General features: G+C 41.8%; 1 protein-coding gene across 12 annotated transcripts in view; it reads right to left on the reverse strand.

Moving 5' to 3' along the window:
• GABRR3 (gamma-aminobutyric acid type A receptor subunit rho3) overlaps window positions 1-13,159 on the reverse strand; it is a 46,156-nt gene extending 32,997 nt beyond the window's left edge. For 5 of the 12 annotated variants that reach the window (XM_087755849.1, XM_087755850.1, XM_087755838.1 and 2 more), the window contains exons 1-5: window positions 12,997-13,159; window positions 10,573-10,703; window positions 10,022-10,114; window positions 8,880-9,377; window positions 378-490 (exon numbers count right to left, since the gene is read on the reverse strand). In XM_087755849.1, coding sequence (XP_087611975.1) covers window positions 378-490; window positions 8,880-9,007 — 241 coding nt within the window. In that variant the 5' untranslated portion in view covers window positions 9,008-9,377; window positions 10,022-10,114; window positions 10,573-10,703; window positions 12,997-13,159. Of the gene's footprint in view, window positions 1-377; window positions 491-8,879; window positions 9,378-10,021; window positions 10,142-10,166; window positions 10,704-12,996 lie in introns of those variants that run through there. The other 7 variants (XM_087755844.1, XM_087755843.1, XM_087755841.1 and 4 more) reach the window with 7 other exon arrangements.
• Between the last annotated feature and the right edge of the window lie 11,263 nt (window positions 13,160-24,422).

Below are 24,422 nucleotides of genomic sequence, written 5' to 3' on the forward strand. Positions count from 1 at the left end.
ATTGATGGTTCATTTCAATCTCTCAAAACAAATTTGATGACTAAGTAATTTGCTAATTGCCACTAGACTATGCAGTTTACAGGGATACCTTAATCACTGTTCTCAAAGAATCCTATTCTAATAATATTTTTTAAATTTAGTTCTGAAAAGGGGACAATTTGAACAGTTTCTCCTGTTGATATGCTAAACACAAAAAAGTTCTCTGCCTTCAAGTATTTCTGGATTTCTTCCTGCTTTATTTCCCAGAGCACAACGAAAGACATGAGCTGCAATTAAGTCTGTCATTCAATTTTAAGTGACACTGCTGGACAGAGTTTAAGTAAACTTCCAGAGAGGATAAACTATTAACGAGCACAGCGCAGGCACGTGCTGCTTACCTCCAAATCCAGGTCTCAGTGCAAAGTCATGGTCCTCTATGCGAAGAAGCTGCTCAGATTTAAGTGGCCGTACTTTGGTGCTGTCAAGTTTCCTCATTTTAATTTCTCGTTTGCTATGTTTAAAAAAAAAAAATATGTAAGAAACTTCATTTTTTTTTCTGCCTGACATTCAGAGTGCTAGTTAAATGAAGCAGGGACCCAAGAATCCTGGACAGTTGAATCTGGTATGACAAGGGAAACAGCTGTGCTAATAAAGTTGGAGAAAGATATATTGGAAAAGATAGGGAAATAAGGTATGAGGGTGCCCAGGTCCATGAGGAACACCAATTATACATTAAAAGTCCCAGGAAGAACATCTAGCTCTTCTTCCGTTCTCCTCTGCGATTGTATCTATCATTATATAAGACATTATAGCTGTTTGAAAAAATGTTATTATTCACATAACCACTTTCAACTCAGACTTGGAAATAACACCGTGTATCCATGGTTTTAAACCACTTCATACATTATCTGTATTTCAGAGACAATTATACTTTTTATTATAAATCTTTTTTTTTTCTTAGGAGCTCAAATGAGTCAATAATTTTTCAGAAGGACTGAGAAACTGATGGCTCTGCATCCGGGGACTTGTTTTTTGCGGTCCTCTTAAACATCATTCAGATTTGGCCAAGTTACTTGTTAGCGCATGCCCTTATTTACTGCTCAGACATGCAGCATTTCTTTGCATCAAGAGCCCTGTCTCTGCATTTTCCCCCATGCCACACATATCTGAGCCTCTGCGTAGCACCAAGGCAACACAGATGAACCTGCGCTCTAAGCAGCATGCCATGAATTCTGTACGTCTTTCTGGTGACTGCTGCTAACTTTCTTCTCTTCACAGGATGTACTGCACAACATCCCAAACTCCACTGGGAAATCCACATGCTTAAGAATGGGTTCAAGCTCTCCAGACAGAAATCTCATGTGCTGGGCTTGCATTTAAAATGAACAGCAGATGCCCATCACAATGCAGACTCCTCTTCTATTTTTCCTGTAAAAAGAAACCATGGCAGAGGCAGCAGAGGGGTCTGGTACATACTCATATCACAAAGGTATTGGGTTCAAGCACAGATAAGATCCACAGCCAGATCTGGCAGCTGGGGGGCAGAGCTTTTAGAAAGAATCCGTTACATTATTTGGTTCTGCTACAAGGAAAATGCTATGATGCCTCCTTCAGTTTCCACTCCTTGTTGCATGTCCTGCTTCAAGTGGCTGGCCCCAAGTAATAACAGAACTAGCCATAGCTTAGCTGGAGAATTGTGCCTAGCTTTGGGCCCTCGTTTCAGGAAAGGCATGGGAAGATTGTAAGAACCTGTGTAATTTAATTTAGAAGATGACGACTGAGGGAACACATCACAGTCTTCAGAACACAATGAGCTTCTACGGGGCCCTTTGCTCGATGCCCACTCCCCAGTAGGATAAGCAGTGGCAACAAGGGAGATCTGTGGCACACATTAGGAAAACCTTTCTCATGGTGAGAATAGTGAAACATGGGAACATATTGCCTGGGCAGGTTTTGAGACTCGTTTCACTCGGGCTATTTTAGAATAGGTTAGACATATATTTGTAGGAATGACTTAAATACAGCTGCTTTGCCACAGGCAAGGGACTCTCCCTAGACATAATTTCTTTCATGCCTTCTGTGATTCCCTGGGACTTTGCTGCCAGCGACTCTAATTATTGCTTTAGACTGAATGATAGAAATCTGTTCTGAAGATTTGCCCTGTAGTCAAACACTGCTTAAAACAAGGTATGGAATACCTTAGGCTAAGGCATGCACCTGTATTTACTTTTTTGTTTTTCTCCTTTCCCCACTTCTTCGTTAATAATGAAGCCCAAGAAATTACTTTAAAAATGCTATGTTATGGGAAAGGTGAGGTGGTTCCTGGGCTATTCAGAACCATTGGGCTTGAACAAATTAATTTACCTGAGTATTCTCGAATGTCTCTGGCAGTGTTGTCTGAACCAAATTACCAGGGCAATCAGAACGCCCATCATGCATTTCAAATACAGACTTCAGTTTTCTACGTAGGAAAATTATGTGGATGCTAAAATGAAACCCCATGCTTCAGAGAATTAAAATCACCACAGAATAAGGCTGTATCAGAGTAGAATGGGCAGTAGAACTGAACACCTGCAATGCTCTGCAATAGGTATACAAGGAGATTCTGCTGCTTGGGAACCAGTATAAGAGAAAATGATGAATTATGTTCAGAATGCCATGGCACAGCTAATACAGTTTAGAAGCATTAGGTTATTTGTCATTGGAAATGCCTGTTTGATGCTCTGATGATTTCACTGGAAGAAGCAGGCTAAAAATATGATACATCTATTACAACTTCTTACTAGAAGCAAGTACGTGACTGAGGAAGACTTTCCCTAGTCACAAGAGGCAAAACATAGGCTACCAGGGCAGGAATTTTTTTCTTAATGAGCCACTGAGAAGAGATGTTATGGGATTTTTATATTCCTTCTGTCTTCCTGGATGAGGACAAAATAAACAGAAATGCTGCCTATATGAAAAGCATCTTTTGGGCCCACTTACTTGAACAGCCTCTTCAAGCTAATGTTCTATATACAAATGGTGGAGTAACTATCATTATTTCTAGCCGCTATCAGAAGTGGTTGTTAAAGTTCGGCAACATCTTGCAGGAGTCAGAATAGCACTTTCATTACAAACATGCTGCATCTTTTCTTCAATACCTTCCTTTGGCAGAATATATTATTTACTGTAAAGGAAAATAGGCTTACATGCAGAGATATATACCCATGGAACTTGGAATTAATTTAATGGACACTGGTAACATTGCATGTGTAAAGGTACCAAAACTTAGAAAAATTCCATAATATTTTCTAAAATAATTTAAAAATAATACACTTCTGCTTCACATTTTTTTCTCCTCCTTGACTGCTTCCCCCACCCAAGGCTAAGAAGTGTTCTCCAGCAGATATTCCTTTAACATCAGCATCTGGACTCCAGATGTTACTCCTTGGCTAAGAGTCACAGTATTAAATTGTCCTCACTGCAGCATTAAAGTTATTTAACTGATGACTCAAAGGGAATTGCATCTCTGTATTTGTTTACTCCCAAGAAATCCTAGACCCATATCTAACTATTGATCAGCACCCCAGCATTGTGAAATCATCAGCAGATGTTTTCCTGAGTGCTCCTTCCCATGGCACCAATTCCATTAAAAAGCAGAAGAGACAGATCTAACCAGCCTAGGTCTCAGAAAAGCTTCCCAAGGGCAGTCAAGATATGCTTTTCATTCTCACAGAAGCACAGCAAAGACACAAATTATATTTCGGTGGCCTGGCACCCTGGTCTCTTTATCACACAGCTTTGGCCGGCGCGCCATAATCTAGGAGTCTAAATGCAGTCATAGATTCTGCACATTCATTGCATGGCGTAGGTCAGGCTGTGGCGTTTGAGAGAAAAAGCCCACATGCACCTAAGGAAAAGAAATCTCTCTTTACCTACCTGGGGTAGTAGTAATAAAAGGAACTTTGACAGATGGCTTGGTATTGCCATAGATCTGGGCAATGATAAATACGAGTTTGTCAGTCTCAGTGAAGCACATGCTCAAGAAACTACTACTTCCAGTTATAATAGCTGTGCTTTACACAGCTGTATTCCAGGCAACATTTTACATTATGCAAATGAAGTGGTAATCTATAATTAAATTCTAACAGAGGTCATAAAAAGCACTTGAAATATTTCAGATCACATAGGGAAGACACCCCTGCTGGTACTTATATAGGACGTTAACGTAAGCACTAGCTATTTGGATGAAAAAAGTGAGATGTACTCTATGGACACTTCACTACCCGATACTGTTATGTGGACTCATGGCTTGATGCCTTGGTATCTGACAGAGCTTTCAAAGAGCAGTTAGCCTACAAAACCAAAACAACTAATTTCAAGATTCTTTAGCAATGGACAAATATATGGCAGGCTTTTGAAGACAAATTTAGCTGCTCCTACCTAACCTTGAATACCTAATATTGAGAGAAAGATCAAAGGGCTGCTCAAGGGTAGTTGGATCATTTTTCATTAAAGCATTTAACCATATAATGCTGTCAGTGTAGTTCCATAACCAGTGGCATTCACGGGAGTGATGTGGTTAGTATCCCATCTGGTTGTCTTTAACTTACCAGGTTATCAAAAGTTTACACTGGTTCGAGAAGAAATCAGAAAAGTCCTTGGAAAAGAAAATCTAGTGAAGATCACTAAATCTGTATAAATTACATCCAGCACAGGAAGTCTCTGAAGGAAATCTGGTGACTGGATATGGAGGGGAGTATTAGGGGGAAATATCTTATAAGTTTACCCTGTCCTTATTGTTCCAAACTTGTGCTTACAGCCTTTGTTTGAAACAGGTCACTATAGCACATGGACCTTTGGTAAGATGATCCTGCATGGCTGTTCTTCTGTTTTAATGCCCTGTGTAACTAATGGTAAGGGGAGTCCTTGGTAGAAGACTGGAGGAAGGCTGGAGCACCTCTGAGTATTCAGGAAGATATAAACACATTTCCAGCACCATCCTCATCACAATAGATTTTGAAAAATCTGAAACTCATGTCTCAGGAAGGATAGTTAGGAGAGGTACACTAGTTTAGTATCCAGGATACCACAATTCCTTTATTGCTGCAGTATGGGGGTAGCAGGGGGAAAAATTCTCATCACATTCAAAATGAAACTAGGTAAGTTTATGAAAAGAGTACTATGAAGGACTGCTTTATGAAAAGAATACCATGAAGGACCCTAGATTTAATGGCCATAAATTTCTTTCCAGTGCTGTGTTCCTGAGATACTCTAGCTACTACCAAATGAAAGGTATACAAAAAATAGAAGTTACAGAAATCTTATTCCCAGGAGAGTCTGTGGAGTTACACAGCAGTGTGATCTCTGAAACTTTTAACATATTTATCAAATTTTGAAACCCAGATAAATGTAAGCATTAAAATTGCAGTTCTCTCATAAAAATGCGTTTCCAAGTGTTCAGTAACGTCAGCAACATATACTGTCAAAAAGCCTAATATTTTGACAGTCAAATGTTTTGTTCTTTGCTGTAGGAAATGGACCATGAGAATAATCTCTTTCTCATGTACTTTTGGTTAATGCTTTAAAATCTTCTTTACAAGAGAATGCAGACAAATAGCTTTGGAGGGAGAATTGGGTTACTCTATTAAAACAGTGGAACTTGTAGGTTAAGTAACATTTTCACATAGGATTCTTTTTAAAAGGCCACCCATTTAACCAAGGCCATCTGTCAGCTGTGTCCCTAATAACCCTAGTGCTGGCTGAAAGGTTTTTCCCCAGAAAGAAAAAGAGGCTGGTGGGAAGTCAGACCCTGTTGCAATGTACTGGAGGATAATGCTGCCTTTAGAAACAAAACCAGAGAATCAAACAAAGAGAAATTAAACGTATTTGGATCCCTTCCACAGAAAAGCTGATTTGCAGCTGTTAAGCTTTGGGATCTTCTGTGGCTCAGATTCTGCGGTCTTCTTCCCAGTTCCAAATCACTAGGGCCTAGGAAAACATGGAAGGCCAAAGCACTGTCTTGTGTAAAGAAAACTGCTACACCAGTCAGCATCAGCTGAGAATGTGGTCCTGCCTGTCTCAGAGGACTGTCGTACGGATCTGTTTGTAGGTATTAATAAGGATCCGTGAAGATGGAGAGGACGCTGTGCTAATATTATTACTGCTGTCCTGTGGCAAGAGGTCAGGAAAGGATGTCCAGCAGGATGCCACAAAATGTGCTCTCTCCTACCACCAGGCTTTTCTCCTGCTTTGTGAATTTTTAATCATAGAACCACAGAATGGTTTGGGTTGGAAGGGACTTAAAGATCACCTAGTTCCAACCCCACTGCCATGGGCAGGGACACCTTCCACTAGACCAGATTGCTCAAAGCCCCATCCAACCTGGCCTTGAACACTTCCAGGGAGGGGGCAGCCACAGCTTCTCTGGGCAACCTGTTCCAGTGCCTCACCATCCTCACAGTGAAGAATTCCTTCCTTATATCCAATCTAAACCTACCCTCTTTCAGTTTAAAGCCATTACCCCTTGTCCTATCACTACATGCCCTTGTAAAAAGTCCCTCCCCAACTTTCTTGTAGGCCCCCTTCAGGTACTGGAAGGCTGCTGTAAGGTGTCCCCAGAGCCTTCTCTTCTCCAGGTTGAACAACTCCAGCTCTCTCAGCCTTTCTTCATAGGAGAGGTGCTCCAGCCCACTGATCATCTTTGTAGCCCTCCTCTGGACTTGCTCCAACAGGTCCATGTCCTTCTTATTTTGGGGGCCCCGGAGCTGAATGCAGTACTCCAGGTGGGGTCTCATGAGAATGGAGTAAAGGGGGAGAATCACCTCCCTTGACATGCTGGCCACGCTTCTTCTGATGCAGCCCAGGATACGGTTGGCTTTCTGGGCTGCAAGTGCACGTTGCCAGGCCATGTGGAGCTTCTCATCAACCAACACCCCCAAGTCCTTCTAATCAGGGCTGCTCTCAATCCATTCTCCACCCAGCCTGTATTTGTGCTTGAGATTGCCCCGACCCACGTACAGGACCTTGCACTTGGCCTTGTTGAACTTCATGAGGTTTGCAGGGGCCCACCTCTCAAGCCTGGCAAGGTCCCTCTGGATGGCATCCCTTCCCTCCAGCGTGTCAGCCACACCACACAGCTTGGTGTCATTGGCAAACTTGCTGAGGGTGCTCTCAATCCCACTGTCCGTGTCGCAGACAAAGATGTCAAACAACGCCGGTCCCAATACTGACCCCTGAGGAACGCCACTCGTCACTGATCTCCACTTGGACATTGGGTCGTTGACTGCAACTCTTTGAGTGTGAGCATTGAACCAATTCCTTATCCACCGAGTGGTCCATCCATCAAATCCATGTCTCTCCAATTTAGAGACAAGGATGTCGTATGGGACAGCGTCAAATGCTTTGCACAAGTCCAGGTAGATGGAGCAACTCCTCTCAGCTATTGCAGAACAGGATAAATGCAAACAGTAGCATATGCTTTCCTTTTACCACTGATAAAAGTGTACCAGCTGAGCTTAAAATAGACCTTCCTTACCACTACAGCATTAAGAAGATATTTTATTCTGTTTCCGTTTGAGTCTTAACTGCTTCCTGAGACTAGCAAAGCACCAGATTAGACCTTATTTTGATATAGGGCTAGTTCTGTTTATTTTATTATTACAAATAATTGTGGACTAGCACTCACTCCAAAACTGTCAGCGAGTTTGAAACAGTCTGCTGAACAGCCATTCTTTTCATGAGCTTTTGGCTTAGACCAAACTTGAACCTGTGACCTTGAGGTGAAATCCAGAAGCACTGAGTGATGTAGCATCTCCAGGCACCTCCGCTGTGTAACTGGGATATGTTCTGTTGCCTTGTGTTGCTTAAACATGATTTTATTCAAGACGCGTAGGGATTCAGAGATATGTCACTGCTGGATTATCACATAAGAAGTGATACAGAAGATAAACAGCTGTATACCTGCTACAAAGTACGTAACTTTAGAAACAGCTTAAACACATCAAAGGAGCCTAATTATGTTACTTTTCCTCAATATGTGATACCGTATGAGCTCCCCTGCCCATTTTAATAGGGGGTCAAGTACACAGAAAAATGTAAGTTTTATCCCTTTTCCTTCCTTAAATAGAGCTACTTATTACAATTTCTTCTACCTCCCAACAAAGAGAGTTTTTGCTTGGATTAGCACTGGCAGTCTTTGGTCTGTTTATATACTATTAGATTAATCTGGAAACACATTCAGAGGCCTCAGGTGGCAGATGTGAAGGTGCATTTGTGGGAAAAAGCACTAACACTTTTCACAGAAACTTACATGTGAAAACCTTTGTATCATTATTCATTTTAAACCAGCTACTTGATTGGAAAAATGAGGAACGGATGCAGTCTTCAATGTCTAAAAGCATAAGTATAGTCCAGAAAGGGAAAACACTGTGTCATCACTACAAATAAGGTACGATTCACCCCATTTAATGCCATAAAAATGTCTTCTGTATCTTGACAGTGTAGCTACTCTGCTGTTTAGGTAATGGAAGTAACTTTATAACATTGGCATAGAACTTCGGGAGGCATTTCTGCTTCTTGTAATGGGAGTGAAAGGGCAAGAATACTTGCTACATCACAATAGTGTCTGGTAACACAATAATTAGTCTGGTATCACGCAGGTTAAAAGAGCTGTGTGTGGGTGTGAGTGTGTACATACCTGCATATATATGAAGCATTCATGAAATCACAATATCAAATGTCTGGTTATGAAAAATTAATTAACAGTTAACAATTTCTCTTTTGGGAATACCCTATCAATACTATGCATACTATAATTTCAGAAAACGAAACAGGACAGTGAACAGAAAGAGTGCATTGAAAGGTTGCTGACAGCATAAAGTTTATCAGAGGAACACAGACAGAGAGAGTATATTGCTTACCTGTTATGCTTTCTTAAGAACGAGAATTGTTGCCGATGGTGAAGATGGCGATGCTGACTTTGAGAACTGTGTAGCACTGCTGTCGGCCACAGGCAGGTGAGGAACAGAAGTTTCATGACCAGGACCATCTCTTCCAAAAGAGAAATGCACCTGATCAGCCAATCCACCTTGCTGACTTCTTATTTTTAGTGTTTAGAAACAGCATAGCATACAAAAGATGCATGTGAAGCAAGGCATCACTGAAGACAGAAGACAGGGACATCCCCGTTCTGATGTCCTTGCCGAGTTCCCCTCATGTTTTGGCAAATCATAACAATTCCTTCATCTCTACATCCCTGCAGCGTCTGCTGTCAAGCCAGAAGCACCTTGCTTTTAGAAATGTAGTAGATAGAGCAATTTGTTTGGCCAGGCTGCAGTCTGATCCATTGCTTCCACTCTTTCAGCACAGGCGCATATTTGAATTCTCCATCACCCGCTCAGTAACCTCTTCAACATAGCCTGTGCAGGCAAAGTGATGTCAAACATTTAATCCCCCTTAAATCCCACACAAAACCATACAAAAATCTGCTTTAATGACAAAGGTCTCTAAATTAATCTTGCTTTCTATATATGTGTGTATCTGCTCAAAATAATTTTCTGTACAGATCAAGCTCTTTCATTAACTGGCTACATTGTATTGTCTTCCCAACCATTAACAGCATTTCTGTTTCTGTGATCTGCAGTAGCAAGCTTTTTGTCTGCAGATACAGAACTACTTTTGGACAGCACAATATCATGGAACAAGTCCAAACTAAAAATGAAGTCTTGTTTCAGTACTCCCCAATAACATTTGGAAATACCAACAATCTTTTTTTTCTTTTTTTTTGTTTTTTTTTTGTTTTGTTTTTCTAAGCTCTGCAGCTATCTATGTAATTTACCCTAAATTCACAAGGTATGTGCATGTCTAAGATCCAGTATTCTTCCACCACCGCTAATTTTATCTTTATTTCACTTAGCCTGCCCTGGCTGTTCAATAGCAGGTTGAATTGCAAAATATTTTTTTAACAAAATGTTGCTTAAGCAATAACTTGAGCATGCCTGCTTCTCCTATGAAAGGAGATAAAATTTCTTGTGGGCTTAAAACTGGGAAATACTGGACACACCTTCTTAGCTGACACAGTCAAATTTATCCTCTTCACACCATCAGCAAGTTCAGTAATTATCAAAATCAACAGCACATGTTTATTTTTCCTTATCTAGAAAATTAGAGATATGAGATTGAAAGTTAGGGAAATGGAAATACCCAACTCCTATTTAACAGATGTAGAAGTAATTCAGGTCTCCCAGCAGCAGGCTTCTTCCTAAGACAAACAGAGGAATGAAAGCAAACCCAGCACCATGTCTGACGAGACTCTTAACACCCACGCATATTGGGATAATAATTCTGTGATGTGGACATCTGCCTCCTCAGAAGTTCCCTGAGATTCCCAACTAACTTCGTCTGGGCTAAGAAATAATACTTAGATGCAAATAATTTCCAGGAGGAGGTTACCAAAGGACAGCTAATTCCCACTGTTTTTTCCATTTGAACAGCTATCTGCCTGTGACTTAAAATAAAATAAAATAAAATAAATCCCTTCCCCACCATGCATAAAACTTCAACAGTGTTAGACTGAATTTAGTGGCCTAGATCAAAGGCTTTCAACCCTATTACCCATCTCATTCTACATTGTTCATAGTTTAATCCTTTCCTGTTCAGCAAACTTATGAAAGATCATTTGTAGCCTGGCCCAGGGATAGTCATAGTGCTGCCAGCAGGTCTGGTGGATTCCCAGGGTGGAGTTTCTGGAGAAGGAAAACACAAGCTGTAGTTAATAAGACCTTTAACAACTTCCATCAATTTGCACTGTCATTTGGGTGGAAAAGGGAAAATAAATAATAACTCCAATCAGTATTTATTCCAGGTAGACATAATACTTGTTCGTGAGCCAGTCTGGTTAAGCTGTCTGGTCTCATCCAGCCTACATATGTCAAAGTATCAGCACACCTGATTAAATTACATATAAGAAAAGATACAAGAGCGTTTGGAACCTCCTCTTTCCCAGCCCAAGTACAGGCCCAACAGTAGCAGCAACAGTAGCAAATCAGATAAAAAGCTAACTTCACTGCAGGCTGTGTGGTAAATGTGTTACCACATTGCTTGCGTGTTCAGCTATCTGCACATTCATCAGTGTTAACTCATTTCCAACCATTTCCCTCAGCTACAAAGGACTAACAAATGTATATACTGTCCTGTCTGCTAATAGTACTCATCCACATTGTTTCCAGAGACTTTTGGGAAAGCCATATTTCAGACGTTAACATCACCCTTAGCTAAAACTGCTAGCTGTTATCCTCACTAAGCAGGAGACATGCTATGGGGAAGGAGAGGATGTTCCAGGTGCTGAGGTTATCCACCGAGAGCTCTGAAGGGCACCTGAGGTTAGATCATGTCATGCTAATGCATAAATGTGTTGACTTTGTGTGCTGACCTCAAGGAAGTCAAAAGAGTCCATTCAAAATAAATCAGTAAAAATTGTGTTGTGTATTTGTTTCCCAGCTGGAAAAGGGGGTGCTTAGAACCCCTGCTCCAGGGATGTGGCAAAGACAAACAAGTTGGTTTTGCAGAATGACTGGCGTGTCCCTGGCCAGCTGCTTATGGTTGTCCCTCCCTCCAGAAGGCACATCAGCCAGGAGGGGAGTCCTTAACAGAGAAAGAGGCAATTACATGTTGTTTTCATTCAGCTATCAGCACCCCGCTGTTTTATTATTCCTGGCTGTAGCAAGAACTTTACCGCTAAGCTGTGGTGCTGAAAAGACTGCTTCATGGAGGATTTCCAAAGCATGCTCAATGTTGCTTTGACTGTCCCCACTAAAATCAGCTTTAGTCAAAAATAAGGGCTGGATGCACTGACATATTCCACCACCTTCACGCCGTTGATGTCATACGCTAAATATTACCTTGTGGGGCCTTGCCTAAGCACACTGAAAATCTAAGCACTACCTCTCTGTCCTTGGCTATGGTGTATTTCCAGAAATTAATTGTCTAGCCCACACACGCAAAGTCTTCAGGAGGGACTACTTCCAGTAACGGGAGTGTAATATCAGTGAGGGCAACTAGATGTCACCCACAGCAATAGGGTTTCTTAATACTAGAGTTGTTTTCATTTCCTCTGGGTAAGAGAGCATTACACAGAGCACATTAAAATATCATTATAAATTACCATTAAGAAAACAGGTTAATCTCCTATGCATTTGTCAGTAATAAATTCTGAAAGGATCCATCTTTGCAGAAGCAAGATAAGATAATACACTTCGCTTGTATTGGGCAAGTTATTGATAGGTCCTTGCATTTAAACACAGTTAGGACATTGTCTCTTTGCTACCATTTAAATATTTCTTTAAAATTATCCCTTCTCTGTAGCCCATGAAATGTTTGTAATGCTTATCCTTCAAGGACAAAACCCAGCGCACAGTAACAGTGCATAAGCTCATTGGAACAGTTTACAAACAATGAAGCAAGCAAAAAAACCAGAGACAAATACACTATCTAGTATCAAAAAATGAGATGCCTTCTTTTAGCGATCAGAATAAAACATAGTTTCAGGGAATTACAGTCTGGAACTACAAACCCCTCTCCACCACAGATCTCAAAACAAAGCAAATTGACAACAGCTATTCTAAAAACAAGAACAGAAAAATGCCAGGGATGAAGAGATGTTGCAAGAGGCTGGAATTTTGCAGAAAATCTGAGCACATCTAAAGGGCCATTTTAAACATATGGAGCTGAAACACCACAACACGCTAGCACTTAACAACCTGTAAATTAGCTGCAGTGAGAAGAGATGCAATGTGGAGCAGGGAGCATAGGTTTACCTGGCATGTATTTTTATTCTCCTAATCAGAGAATGAAACACAAGGAAAAAAAAACATTCCTAAGAGTCTCCCAAGAGGCACTCGTTTCTGATAAACAACCAGCAAATGATAGAAAGCAGATTAACCAGAGCAGTGACTGTGAGAGCGTAAATGCAACACTGCAGCACAAGAATAGGCAGCATTTTGCTTTTCTATGGTAACAGACCCAGTGCATAGCACTTACCATTTATATCGTGGTGACTTGCAAACATACTAGTCAGAATTAAGGATACTTTGCCCTGCTTATATTAACACAAATGACGAACCAAGTTTCCAGAATAAGGTATCCATTCACATTTCCTAACAAGATGGAGAGGAAAGCAGAGACTGAGCATTATGATTCCAGTTTCCAGATCTCAGAACAGATGACGTGCTTTACTTAACACTTGCAGCAGGACCCAGCTCTTATCGTCCTGCTCTTTATCAGGTCTCTTAGTAGGGGTGGCAAGTGAACATTCATCACTGCCGCAAATAGTCTGAGGTAACAAACTGGGCACGTTAGGACTGCAAAGTACTAAAAGAGGAAAGAATTCAAAAACCAGCGAAAACTACAGCTCAGCTCACAATCTGTGCAAGACTTTTGCATGGTGCCTACCGAGATGGACTCTCACCCTGGGATTTTACAACCAGCTTAAACTATGATGGGGCCACCGCAGAAACACTGTCCTCCCCTTCATCCCTGCAGGGCACTACTACTTGCTACCCTGGCTCCACCATCAGCAACTGTTCAGCCAGTTGTTAAAGGAATGGGCAGCAGTGTGGGAGGGAGGACTTGCCCCCTCTGTGGTGACACACGGCTAGACTGGCTTAAACCAACCTTGAAACTGTATCCGTAATTTCTACTAGGCAATACGAAAAATAGCAATAATATTGAAGTAAGCACATAATATTTTCCAACGAGTGTTTAATTTTAGCGTAAAAACAAAATCCTGATTGTTTTCCTTTTCCCTTTTACGGGATGTAAATTTTTTGCAGCCTGAGTACAAATTTCCTGTGAAATTATGTTTCCGGACTTACTGTTTCTTATGTTTTCTTAACATCTTGCTGTCTGTGGAATTCTCATATGATCAAAGGGAGTATTGCTGACACTAGACAAAGCCTACCGAGAAGGAAAAGAAACTACAGATGTACAGAGTCACCAGGTACAGTCTGCACATACGTATCACCTGGATCCAGACTGAGCCCAGGAGTTTGGTCTTGGTTCTGATGCCCTGCAAAGTCTGGCTCACCTCACAACGGCTATAGCATGTGGAACACACAGTCTTGAGCACGTTTTCCTAAGAACTTCTCTGTTCTGCCAAGCTCCTCCAGCCACAAATCTGAAGTTATTCCACTATTCCAACCCCTCAAATGTTCTCATTAGTAGTAAAGCTAAAGCTCAAATTTGTTATCTAAACTCTAAAGCACAATTGGGAGATAACATGAACTCAGAAGCCACTAGGAGACATAAAAAATATTTGGCTTTCAGATGGCTTCATTGGCAACTGAGTAGTCAACACGTCTTAAAATCAGTACTCTGAAAATTGTACACAACCAAGTCAGCAAGACACGCTGATGAGAGATCAAAATCCTAGAAATCAAATGTAACTTTAGTAGTCTGCCCTTTCTTCTCATTAGAGAACATTCATTTGTTATGTCTCATTAAGACAAAGCGTAGTTCATTAAAAAGTAAAGGACAGCTAAACCACTGGCTGAATGTAGTTGTCATGCTCCATGGGGTCTCCTCAGATGCCTGAGACATCCATTCACAAACAGGGCATGGGACCTGTAGAAGGTCTGCAGCTTTCAGGAGCAGCAGCTGGTGGCCTGGCACGAAAATGGCTTAAGACTGGAGACTAAAGCCCACTCCTGAAGCTTGTCCAGTTTCTTACTGTCTTCACCCATAGGAATATTTTAAAATTGTAGTGGGAGATCCTGACAAGATCATAATCCGCCTAAGGCAGGCATGTTTTCCCATATAAAACAGCCTCTTAATATCAGACTTGAACAGACGACCCTGTTTGGCACAGGGATCTCTTCTGCTTTTCCTTCAGTTTACAAAACTCAGGCTTCTGTTTGTTCTAGAATTGTGGTGGCTGCACACTTTTGTACAATCAGATATTTGGGTTGAAAAAATGACGTGAAAAACAAAGAAAAAACGCACGCTTCCCTGATTCCTTGCATTCCCTATTTCCAGAGCCTCTAAATCAGAGATTCTTTCCCTTTCATCATTCTGCCCTGGACGGAACAATCACTGAATTAATTTCATCCCTAAATCCCTTTACTTAGCCCCTATGCCAGCAATACTGAAAGTAAAATAATCAGTGTTACTGCCTCTAGTTAAGGAACAATCTGTGTCTTGAGGGTGATCTCTGGAAAAACAATCAGCCACATTTTTCCTAGATTTACCGTTCTCATAAACTCAGTGGCAGAAAACTCTGCCTTTCTGCCACCTCATGTTGATCACAGGCATGGGATACAGCTACCCTACTCCTGCTTTTATGTCCCTCTCCCCCAGGAGGGGTTTCTAGAGTTTGCTTCTTTATGCCTGTGGGATATATTTCTTTAAAAATCTTTTAGCGTTTTTCACGTGAGGGAAGATCAAGGGGATGACCCATAAGCCTGAGCAATTCACAGAAAAGGAGGGTTTGCAACAGCATGGTGTAGCCCCAAGAAGCAAGCTAGTTTGCCATCTGTATGGCCTGAACACTGTGCTTCAATTCGAAAAGCAATATATGCTGCATCAGATTTTTTTCTTTCTTTCTTTCTTTCTTTCTGGGCAGTCTGGCAAATACCACTGTCTCTCAGCAGCACTTACCAGTTAGATCCTAACTGCTATCTGAAGTTCTTTTGGCTCATTTCCCTCCACAGACTGAAACAAAACCATTCAGCAACTGTTTACTCTTTTCTTGCTGCCACGCTGACATTTATTAAGCATTTTCTACAAAGGGGATATCAGAACATGCCCCATGTGTTGTCCAGGAGTCAACAATATCTCCAATGGGAACTAATTTATGAAATATATTGCATCTCTACAAAACTGCTTTTCTGTCACCCATGAGTATGAGGAGAAACAAATTGTTGAACAGTGGAAAAAAATGTGCCTTTCAGCTTTGGCACTGCAAACTTTTTTCATTCTACAGTCAAAACAGAGACAGATTTATTGATTGAAGTCTGATCTCTATTGGTCATAAGACAGCTTCAGAAGCCATCAGGCACAATTCAGCATGGCTGTTTTCCAGGCTTCTCTTTCCCATTGATAACTTCCAGAGAAACATATGTTAACGTCACAGAACAGGTGCTCATTTCAAACTGGGAAGCCAATTTTAACTATCTAAATTGTATTCTTAAGTAAATATATATTTAAGCTTTATATGCTTAAGACTTAGTAGGGGGTACCCATATTTGGGTCACCTAAGGTTTTACAACCTCTGTTTTCCTAGTGGCTGCCAAAATAATGTATTTCTAAATCAATAAAAATCTGAGCAATTAATGTTTCCTGTCAATGAATGAAAAATTGCTATTTTTTTCTACATATTTGGATACCTTGCAGGGTAGAATGGGCAAAGGACTGGGACAGACACATAGAGAAATAGAGGGAATAAGCAATATTTGAAATGAAGTAACTGTTAAAAATAAATAAATTCCTGTTGGTGTGTTGCAAAACCAATAATTCCAAGAGGAAGCATCTAAGTGTACAACAAGAATATTTCCCTAGAGAATTTACAGGTAATGCTACTATTGAGTTCCTTCAATTTCTCTTTCACTCACTCTTTTGATACTTGGGTATTAACAAAATCTTGAAGGAGAGAGAAGCTAAGTGATCAACAGCAGCAGTGAAGGTTGATTTGAAATTTGCTTGATGTCTGAAAATGTCTGCTCCCGGTAAGAACTGTTCCTTCCCATAATTTCAATTAAAAAATCTTAAATCAGGGCAGAAATAACCAGGATGGAAGTGGGAAGAGAAAAAGGGTTATTCTGTCTGCGGAAAACTTCCATGTGCTGCTGGCAAATGACTCCCCTGGTCACCAGACCTTCAAGCCAGGCTGTCCCACAAGATGGCAAGAATGGTGACACTGCTGATCGCACTTTTCAGTGGGGAAGAGTCCACCCCGCCTGTCCAAGTGTCTCACAGTGTATATTGAGAGACAGGGTGATGCAGGCATTCAGCAGGTCCCTTACCTTTCTGTGACTGACAGGTGAAGCCAATAGGAACAAGCATAAAACCAAATTGGATTTCTGAGGCCTTGCCCAAGCTCTAGCTCTCCTGTTCATCCTTTCACTGTTAACGTAAAGATAATTGCATACAAATGTTTGGGCTGCGAGCTACAGTACAGGTATCCTGGCTATGCCATGTTCCACCTATAAAAGATACCTCACGTATAGCTGAGATTGCAAACAAAATGGAGCACCTTCACTGCAATATCGCCCCTGCTGTGATGCCTTCAATGCAGAAATGTTAACCCAGTAATTGCCTTTAAGCACAGGAAAAGCTATGGGGGATACCAGAACGTGTGTACGTGGTTTCCCTAAGAGTGCTGAGCGTCTGCCTTGTCACAAAAGGAGCGACAGACAGATGTTCACAAAGAGAAAGAGCAGGGCATCAGCTTTTCAAAGCCAGGACAGACACAAGGATGTATCACTTCATAGCTGTAGAAGGATGTCCCAAGATCAGTGGAAGTTTCTACAAGCTATCAGCGCACAGATGATTATTTGCACGTAATATTATGACAGATACACACCACAATGACCATCAGGATAAAGAGTAGTACAGTCACTCACAAATATCTACATATAAAATGTGGAAAAGGTATCAAGATAGGCACAAACAGAGCCAGAGGAGGTGACAGAGAGAGAGAGGCAGACAACAGAGCACGCAGAGAAATCGGTAGCGACAGGTAGTTCCCTCTTCCAGCTCTGCCTCCTCACGCAGCCAGGTCTGACCGCTGGGTGCTGATGTGGGACCCAAGATGGATGAACTCTCCCTTTCTCCCCCTCCTTTTTTCTGAGAGGAAAAAAAAGGGGTTGTTCACTATTTCGCAAATATTTTTTCTTAATCTGGAAACACCTTGGCAAAAGCCCAGGTATCTTTTTTTTTTTCCCCCCAGAAGTGTCCTCAGGCAGTGCTTTCTCTTTCGAGGCCACAAGGTAAACAGCGGGAGAACACCGCATCCCGCCATGGCCGTGACAGGAGGGGAGCGTTTTTGAGGAGAGCTGTTTAACGCCGGGACAGCGATGGCGGTTGCGAAGTAACGGTCGCTCCCGGCGAACGGCCGCAAGATGGCAGCGCCAGCCGCGCCCAACGGCCGCCGCGGCCCCCACCCACAGGTGCGGGTCTCCGGCGCCCCCGGAGGCCCCCAGCCTCGCCGGCACCGGCAGCAGGCGGCCCAGGGGCTCCGGCGTCGCGGGAAGGTCGGCCACGGCCCAGCGGCTCCGCAGCCTCCCGTCCCCTCCCGCGGCTCCGGTGGGGAAGGTTGTGGGGAGGAAGAAGGGCTGGGGACGGGGGCAGGAGAGAAAATGGCCTCCGCTGGTGGCGGGCGGAGCAGACGGAGAGCGGCTCTTCAGCAGACCCCAGGGAGAGGGTCCTCATCCAGAAGACGATGTGAGACAAAACCTTATGAACACCAGCAGGCGGTCTGAGCTGGGAATTTTCAGAAGGTATAAGCTGATAAAAAGAGAAGGGGACAGCAACAGGGGAAAAAAAAGCGGTTGTGAGGCTCATCAGGTGGCCTCACTTGGCCAAGAGGAGCCCCGTTTACAAGCCCATGTTCTGGCAGCTTTTCTTCAGCAGATTCTTTTGCCACAGGTTGTCCAGAGCAACTTGCCTGACATTTCTTACAGAGACTGATTTCCAACCCCTTAGCACAAGAATAAGATAGGCTCTAGTGACTATAATTTAATCTTAATTCCTTTAGGAGTTCTTGGCATATTATATGGTTGGTACAAGAGAACATTAGAAGACATTTAAATTTGAAATAAAGGTAGCAGCTTCATAAAGCATGACAAAAAGCTGTAGGTGAACAGATGGGCTTTAGTCAGACTGATCGGAAATAAGAACACTAGAAAAAGGTGAAGATGTTCATTAGTAAGAAATGAGCACACGTCTCCACAAATAATTTAGTATTGGTAATAGCCTAATTATCTTATGTAGATTAAGAATATTTTAGTGATGGTACACAGGAGGAGCCACTCAGAAATGGCATTCCTGGCTACAGAGACCCAGTCTAGAGCATCAGCATCCATAACACCCTGCAGCAGGGAGCTCCACAGCCTCATTACCCAGCCCCGGGATAAATACCTCCTTGTGCTTGTCTTGAACCTGCCACTGCCACCACCTTTTACTGTCATTCTTTGTGCGTTGTTTTGTTCTTTTATTTACCTGTGATTGTTTGTGTTGGAGATCTTAAGTAAAACACTAATCTATTAACTGCAAGAGGTCCCAATTTCTCTGAATCCTCGTAATTCACGTTGCGTGTATGGGGACACAGGCCTCGTCCAGATGCTGGTTCATGCCGTTAGACTCAAACACATCCTCGGTTGTATAAGCTGACCCAGACGGAGTGTCCTACTATCGCATGGCCCCTGCCAGATTACATAAGGTGACACACCATCTGCACTGACATCTGTGACCTGATGCAGGTGGCATCACTCTGTAGTACATGTTAAGAAGCAGAAGAGGCTCCTTACAGCTCACATCCTTTTTTTCACATTTAATCTGACCCCTTAGCACAAGGCATTCCTAGAGACTCAGCAATGGCCTTCATCTGTCGCCAATATTAGCAGAACTGTCAAGAAATATATGGTGGAAATAAAAACAGATTTGCTGATGTGAAAATATTTTGGGGGCCAATGTAGCAGGCATATTGCCCCAAACTTCAAAAGTTTTCAAGTGCAAAAATTCAGGATGACTTGAAGACTTGAAGATAAGTGATTTTAAATAGCAGATATGAGATACTGTTTTGCTTGCCTTCTACTTTGTTAGTCTTCAGTGGTCACATTTAAAAGCTTTTCCAATAACAAGACTAAACAAAGTTTTAGTTTACAGGGAGTGTAGGTCTGCCAAGTATTACATTACAGCCTGTTCTAGATCCGCAGTGTTCAGGAAAATGCCATAGAAAGGAAGGTGATCAACTTGCTAGGTACAGCTGTGGGGGTCAGTCTGTAGAGTGTGGACTTGGAAAATATGAAAAGAAAGGAAAAAAAATTATGCAGAGATACTCCAGCACCCTGAGATGGCAGGAGTGTGATTAATACTGTGTGGACAGGGGAATGTATGTGCAAACTCTGGCTGAGACATTTCCAGAAGTATGAGCTAACAGAGACTTGACCTTGAGTCTGAGTAAAAAGTTAGTTTGATTTTTAGGGGCATTGGATTTATGCCTCTTTCTGAATAAACACTGCGTTGATTAAAACCTGTAACAAAAGCACTGGGTTTCACAGGCTCAGGGACTCGGTATTTAAGACTCGCTACTGAATCCTCCCCAATATTTCTGAAGTGGATTTTTTTCTTTCTGTAACAGAGGATCATCGCTCAGCACACGGAGGGCAACATGCAGCTGTTATCAATGCACACCATTGTGTAACTCCCTTGGGCTTGATCACTCCCAAAGACTGGAAGACTGTGACCCTCCAGCAGCAGGAGGTATTGCTCAGTCCCAGTGCAGGCAGACTCTCAAACAGGCCCAGGCTTCCAGAGTTACAGTCGGCAGCCTCAATCAACACCCCACAACTCCCAGCCCCGTCAGCTTCTCACAAACACACCACATCTACGTGCACTGATGGATTATTTGTATGTGGGTGCTTCCCACCAATGGCGATAGTGAGGGATTTTATTTATAACGGTCTTTAAAAAAACACACTGAAAATACATGTGATAGCATCCCTGTTTGTATCCCACTGCATCAAGAGAGAACTGAACAAAAGGCAAGAAGCTCAGGGCCCTGAAATGTCAGGAAAAATAGACTGATTCTGATTGTTTCACTGAAAAACTTTCTGTCTTTTCTGCTTTTCACAAGGCTTCTTTTACCTCTTTGATTTTCAGGCTGCAGATCAAGGTGTTCCACAATAGAGAAAAGGATGGTGTAAAGGATACAGAGTCCAGCATATCACGATTCAATGCAACAGAGAGACAAGGTCAATTATTAAACCATCTGCTTTCTGCAGACTGCAGGGTTTTCAGCATTTTGTAAGGAAAGCTGTTTGAAAAGGTACTTTCTGTCCTGCGGCATTAAATGAGCATACCTACCTTTGTATTTTTTATCATATTTGTAGCATTGAAAGCATTGGGCAAACATCCACTGCTTAGTGTCCGTAGAGTTTCTACCCCTTCTGTGTCAATTCCCTGATCCTGCAGGATCTGAATTCCAACCTGTATAAAACTGGTACAAAAATATATATTAATACAAATATTACTACTACAGCAAGAGTGAGGTAGGCAGCTATATCACTACTGCTAAATATTTTTCCTTGTTAAACACTAGATCAGCAATGCTCTGAAATGAAGCTTTATCTACAGGAGGAAAATGTAGGGTTTAGAAAGATTGTACCTAGTCACCTAGAGTCAGCCTGAAAGTGCAGCTACGCAAATTGAAGTAAAAAGCAGTCATGAAGCTTAACACCCATTGGCAATGATTCACGCTTTTGTTTGCACTTTAAAAACCCTCCTTGCCTTAAATTTTCTCTTGGGGACATGTGTTTCCTTGTGTTTTTACAAGACAATTTCTCACTTTCATCTTCTCCTGCCCAGAACACAGCTAGTGAAATAAAGGCTGTAACTCTCAGCAAACCCTTCCAAGTATAGAAAAGGGTTAGGCAAGAGTGTTATTATTGGGTTTGTCATCACTGAAAATAATGCACTTTCATTACACTGGAATATCCTTCTTTTTCTAAGATCTTACACAAGACAAAGGAATGATTTCTACCGTAATGCAACTAGGAGAATTCAAATTCAAATGGGAAATATAGGTCAGGATGCAACAATAGTCATACTGAAGTAAAAGCTCATGAATCATCTCCAGTGTGGCTTACTCAGTGTCAAAACATCTTTTTTTTTTTTTTTTGATGTGAAGACAGAGTAGTTGTTATTCATGTAAAAACTCCAGAGAAAAACAAGGGATCATCAAAAATCCATTTTACCCTTTTGGGGTGGGGGGAGACTTTAAAATGCTCTAAAAGGGCTATCCAGTGTTTTGGTCACCGTCTTTCATTTCACAACAGATGTAAAATTCCACTTTCTCCATTTTACATAACCCAATGGATTGATTAGCAGACACTAAGGAGAAAGAGAACAAATGCAAACACACCTCATCTAAATAGCTACATGCATATGCCCAGTACAATCAAATATGACAGGCCCAACCCAATTCCTATTTCTTTTCTTTAGTAGTGAGTTTTAGAGATAAAACACAATGGATCCCAATATTTATTGGATTAGAAGGCGGCAAGTGATTTTCTTCAGGTCCTCAAAGCCCCTTGAATACATACTAAAAAAATCTTTAAAAAATTAGTATTTTTAATCTAGGAAAATTTCTAAAGGCTTTAGTCAAGGAGCAGCAGCACATTAAGATCCTAAGGATGGATATAAAAAAATCACAATCTCTGTTCCAGAAAACCACGTAGTATAAGGCAGAGTCTTTAAATGATAGCATAGCCCTTCACCATCATTTGCAGCTGCAGGAAATTAAAGAGCCAAAACTGAAGCTGACAGGCAGAGCTAAGCATAGTGCTGCCTGCAGCATGTTATTTCCTCAGTGCCATTGCCTACGGACCCATGAAGCCCGCAGTCCATTCATCTGTAGATCTGTTGCTGGCTTACAGACTGACAACCTAAAGCTACTTTGGTGCTGCAGACCCCAAAATGCAGCGATTCGCGAGCAGACTGTCAGCAAGGCTGGTTACCAGGAGCAGCCTGGTGGCTCGGGCAGAGCTCAGCACAGGCGGAGCCATGGACGTTAGCTGCCATCGAGCTCCTTGCCGCTACGGCTGGGCTGTCACTGCATCCTTGCTGCTGTGGCTTCTGGGCCAGCTTTAGCGTCCCACAGAAGTGAGACCGTGCAGAAATTGTTGGCCATTCATTAATAATCTGAAACCAATTTCCCTCTTCCTGTGACATCCCCTCTCTGTCATTGTCAAAGAAAATACTTTGTCGGAGCCCGGCTTATGCAGTTGCTTCCTAATCCACGTCCAGGAGCAGCCTGGCTGCAGGGAATGGGCAGGGAAGGGATCACAGCTATCTTGCGTTAACACCTGGTGTAGAGGTAAGCCACGCTGCTGTCACTGCTGGACAGGACTTACATCTCCCCAGTGTAGAAAAGAGTGGTGAACCCAACAGCAGTGAGGGGAAGGGGAAAGAGGAGGCCATCATCAAACGGACACGCTTCATGTGTTAAACTTAGCTGACAGCAGAAGTCAACACACTCACAATATGACTGCCTAAATCTAGCAACTAGAGTAAAATTAATTAAATTTCTGCTTATAACTCATTTTCTACCTCCAGCAAGATTAAAAAGAGTTACAGAAAGACACTTTTCCATTTATTCAAAAATAGAAAATATAATTTTCATCAAAAAGGAGATGCCTTTTCTGGAGACTGATCTGGGTTGATGGAAGAGACTATTCTCAGAAGTATCTGCTATGAAGGGGTTTCCACCATGAAATGAGTTGTTAAATAAATACCCATCAAAATAACAACAATTTTTCTTAAGTTACTTAGCTCTAGGGTTTAAAAAAGAAAGAAAAGAAAAAAAAAAAAAAAAAAAAAAAGATAAAGTGGTGGTGTTCTACCAGGGATATCTGTTCAGCTGTGAAGGGTGGTCAGGAACAATGTCTTCCAAAAACTAAACTTCTCCTGATAGTTATTCTGAAAAATGGAGGAGTCTCATTCAGAATTTTTCCTAAAGTTAGTCTGAAACCAAGACACTATTTCTACACCGACTCCATGAGATTTCCTGCCAGTTAATAGCACAGCATACCTAATGGGCATTGAGAAGTCTGGGACACAGTTCCATGGAATCCTTCAGACCCCATGGTCATGCAAACACCCCAAAACGCCCTTAAACTTCCACTGCAAGTCCTCGGGTCCAGTGGATCTTAAGCAGGTGGAAGTGTGGGTGAAAACTTAGGGATGTTTATACCTTCTCTGTGGGAATCGCACTGATTACAAGTTAGTTAAAAGACCCATTCTATTTTTTAATTTGATGCCATAATTATTTATGTTTGGTTAAATGGAAGCTTTGTGTTATTGTAGCTTTTAATTAGTCATACAGATGCATGTTACATTTCTTCGTAAGCCTAGCCCATTTTGCCTGATCCTGCAGGTAGGAGTTCCTCTTCTTTTGTCAGTGTTGAAACTCATTACTTCACATGCTATTTGGAACTGAGAAAGTACAGTTTTTCTGTGTTGCCAGGGAGGACCACTGCATGGTACAGGAGCTCCACCCTTCTGTGCTCACTTTCCAGAAATCAAAATGAAGCAGTTGCATTATGCGACTGTTGTGAAATAAGAAAGGCATCAAAAACCTGTATTTGAGAGGAAGAATTGTTGCTATCTCAGCAGATTAAAGGTACAGAGAGTGTGGTCTTGGCTTCCACTGGGGAACCAGAAAGAAATTTGTCATCCCAAGGTTGAAAACA

This window comes from Nipponia nippon, unplaced genomic scaffold (assembly GCF_047370975.1).
Source record: "Nipponia nippon isolate SJK-2023a ecotype South Korea unplaced genomic scaffold, ASM4737097v1 scaffold_2, whole genome shotgun sequence".
Classification (NCBI taxonomy): Eukaryota; Metazoa; Chordata; class Aves; order Pelecaniformes; family Threskiornithidae; genus Nipponia; species Nipponia nippon.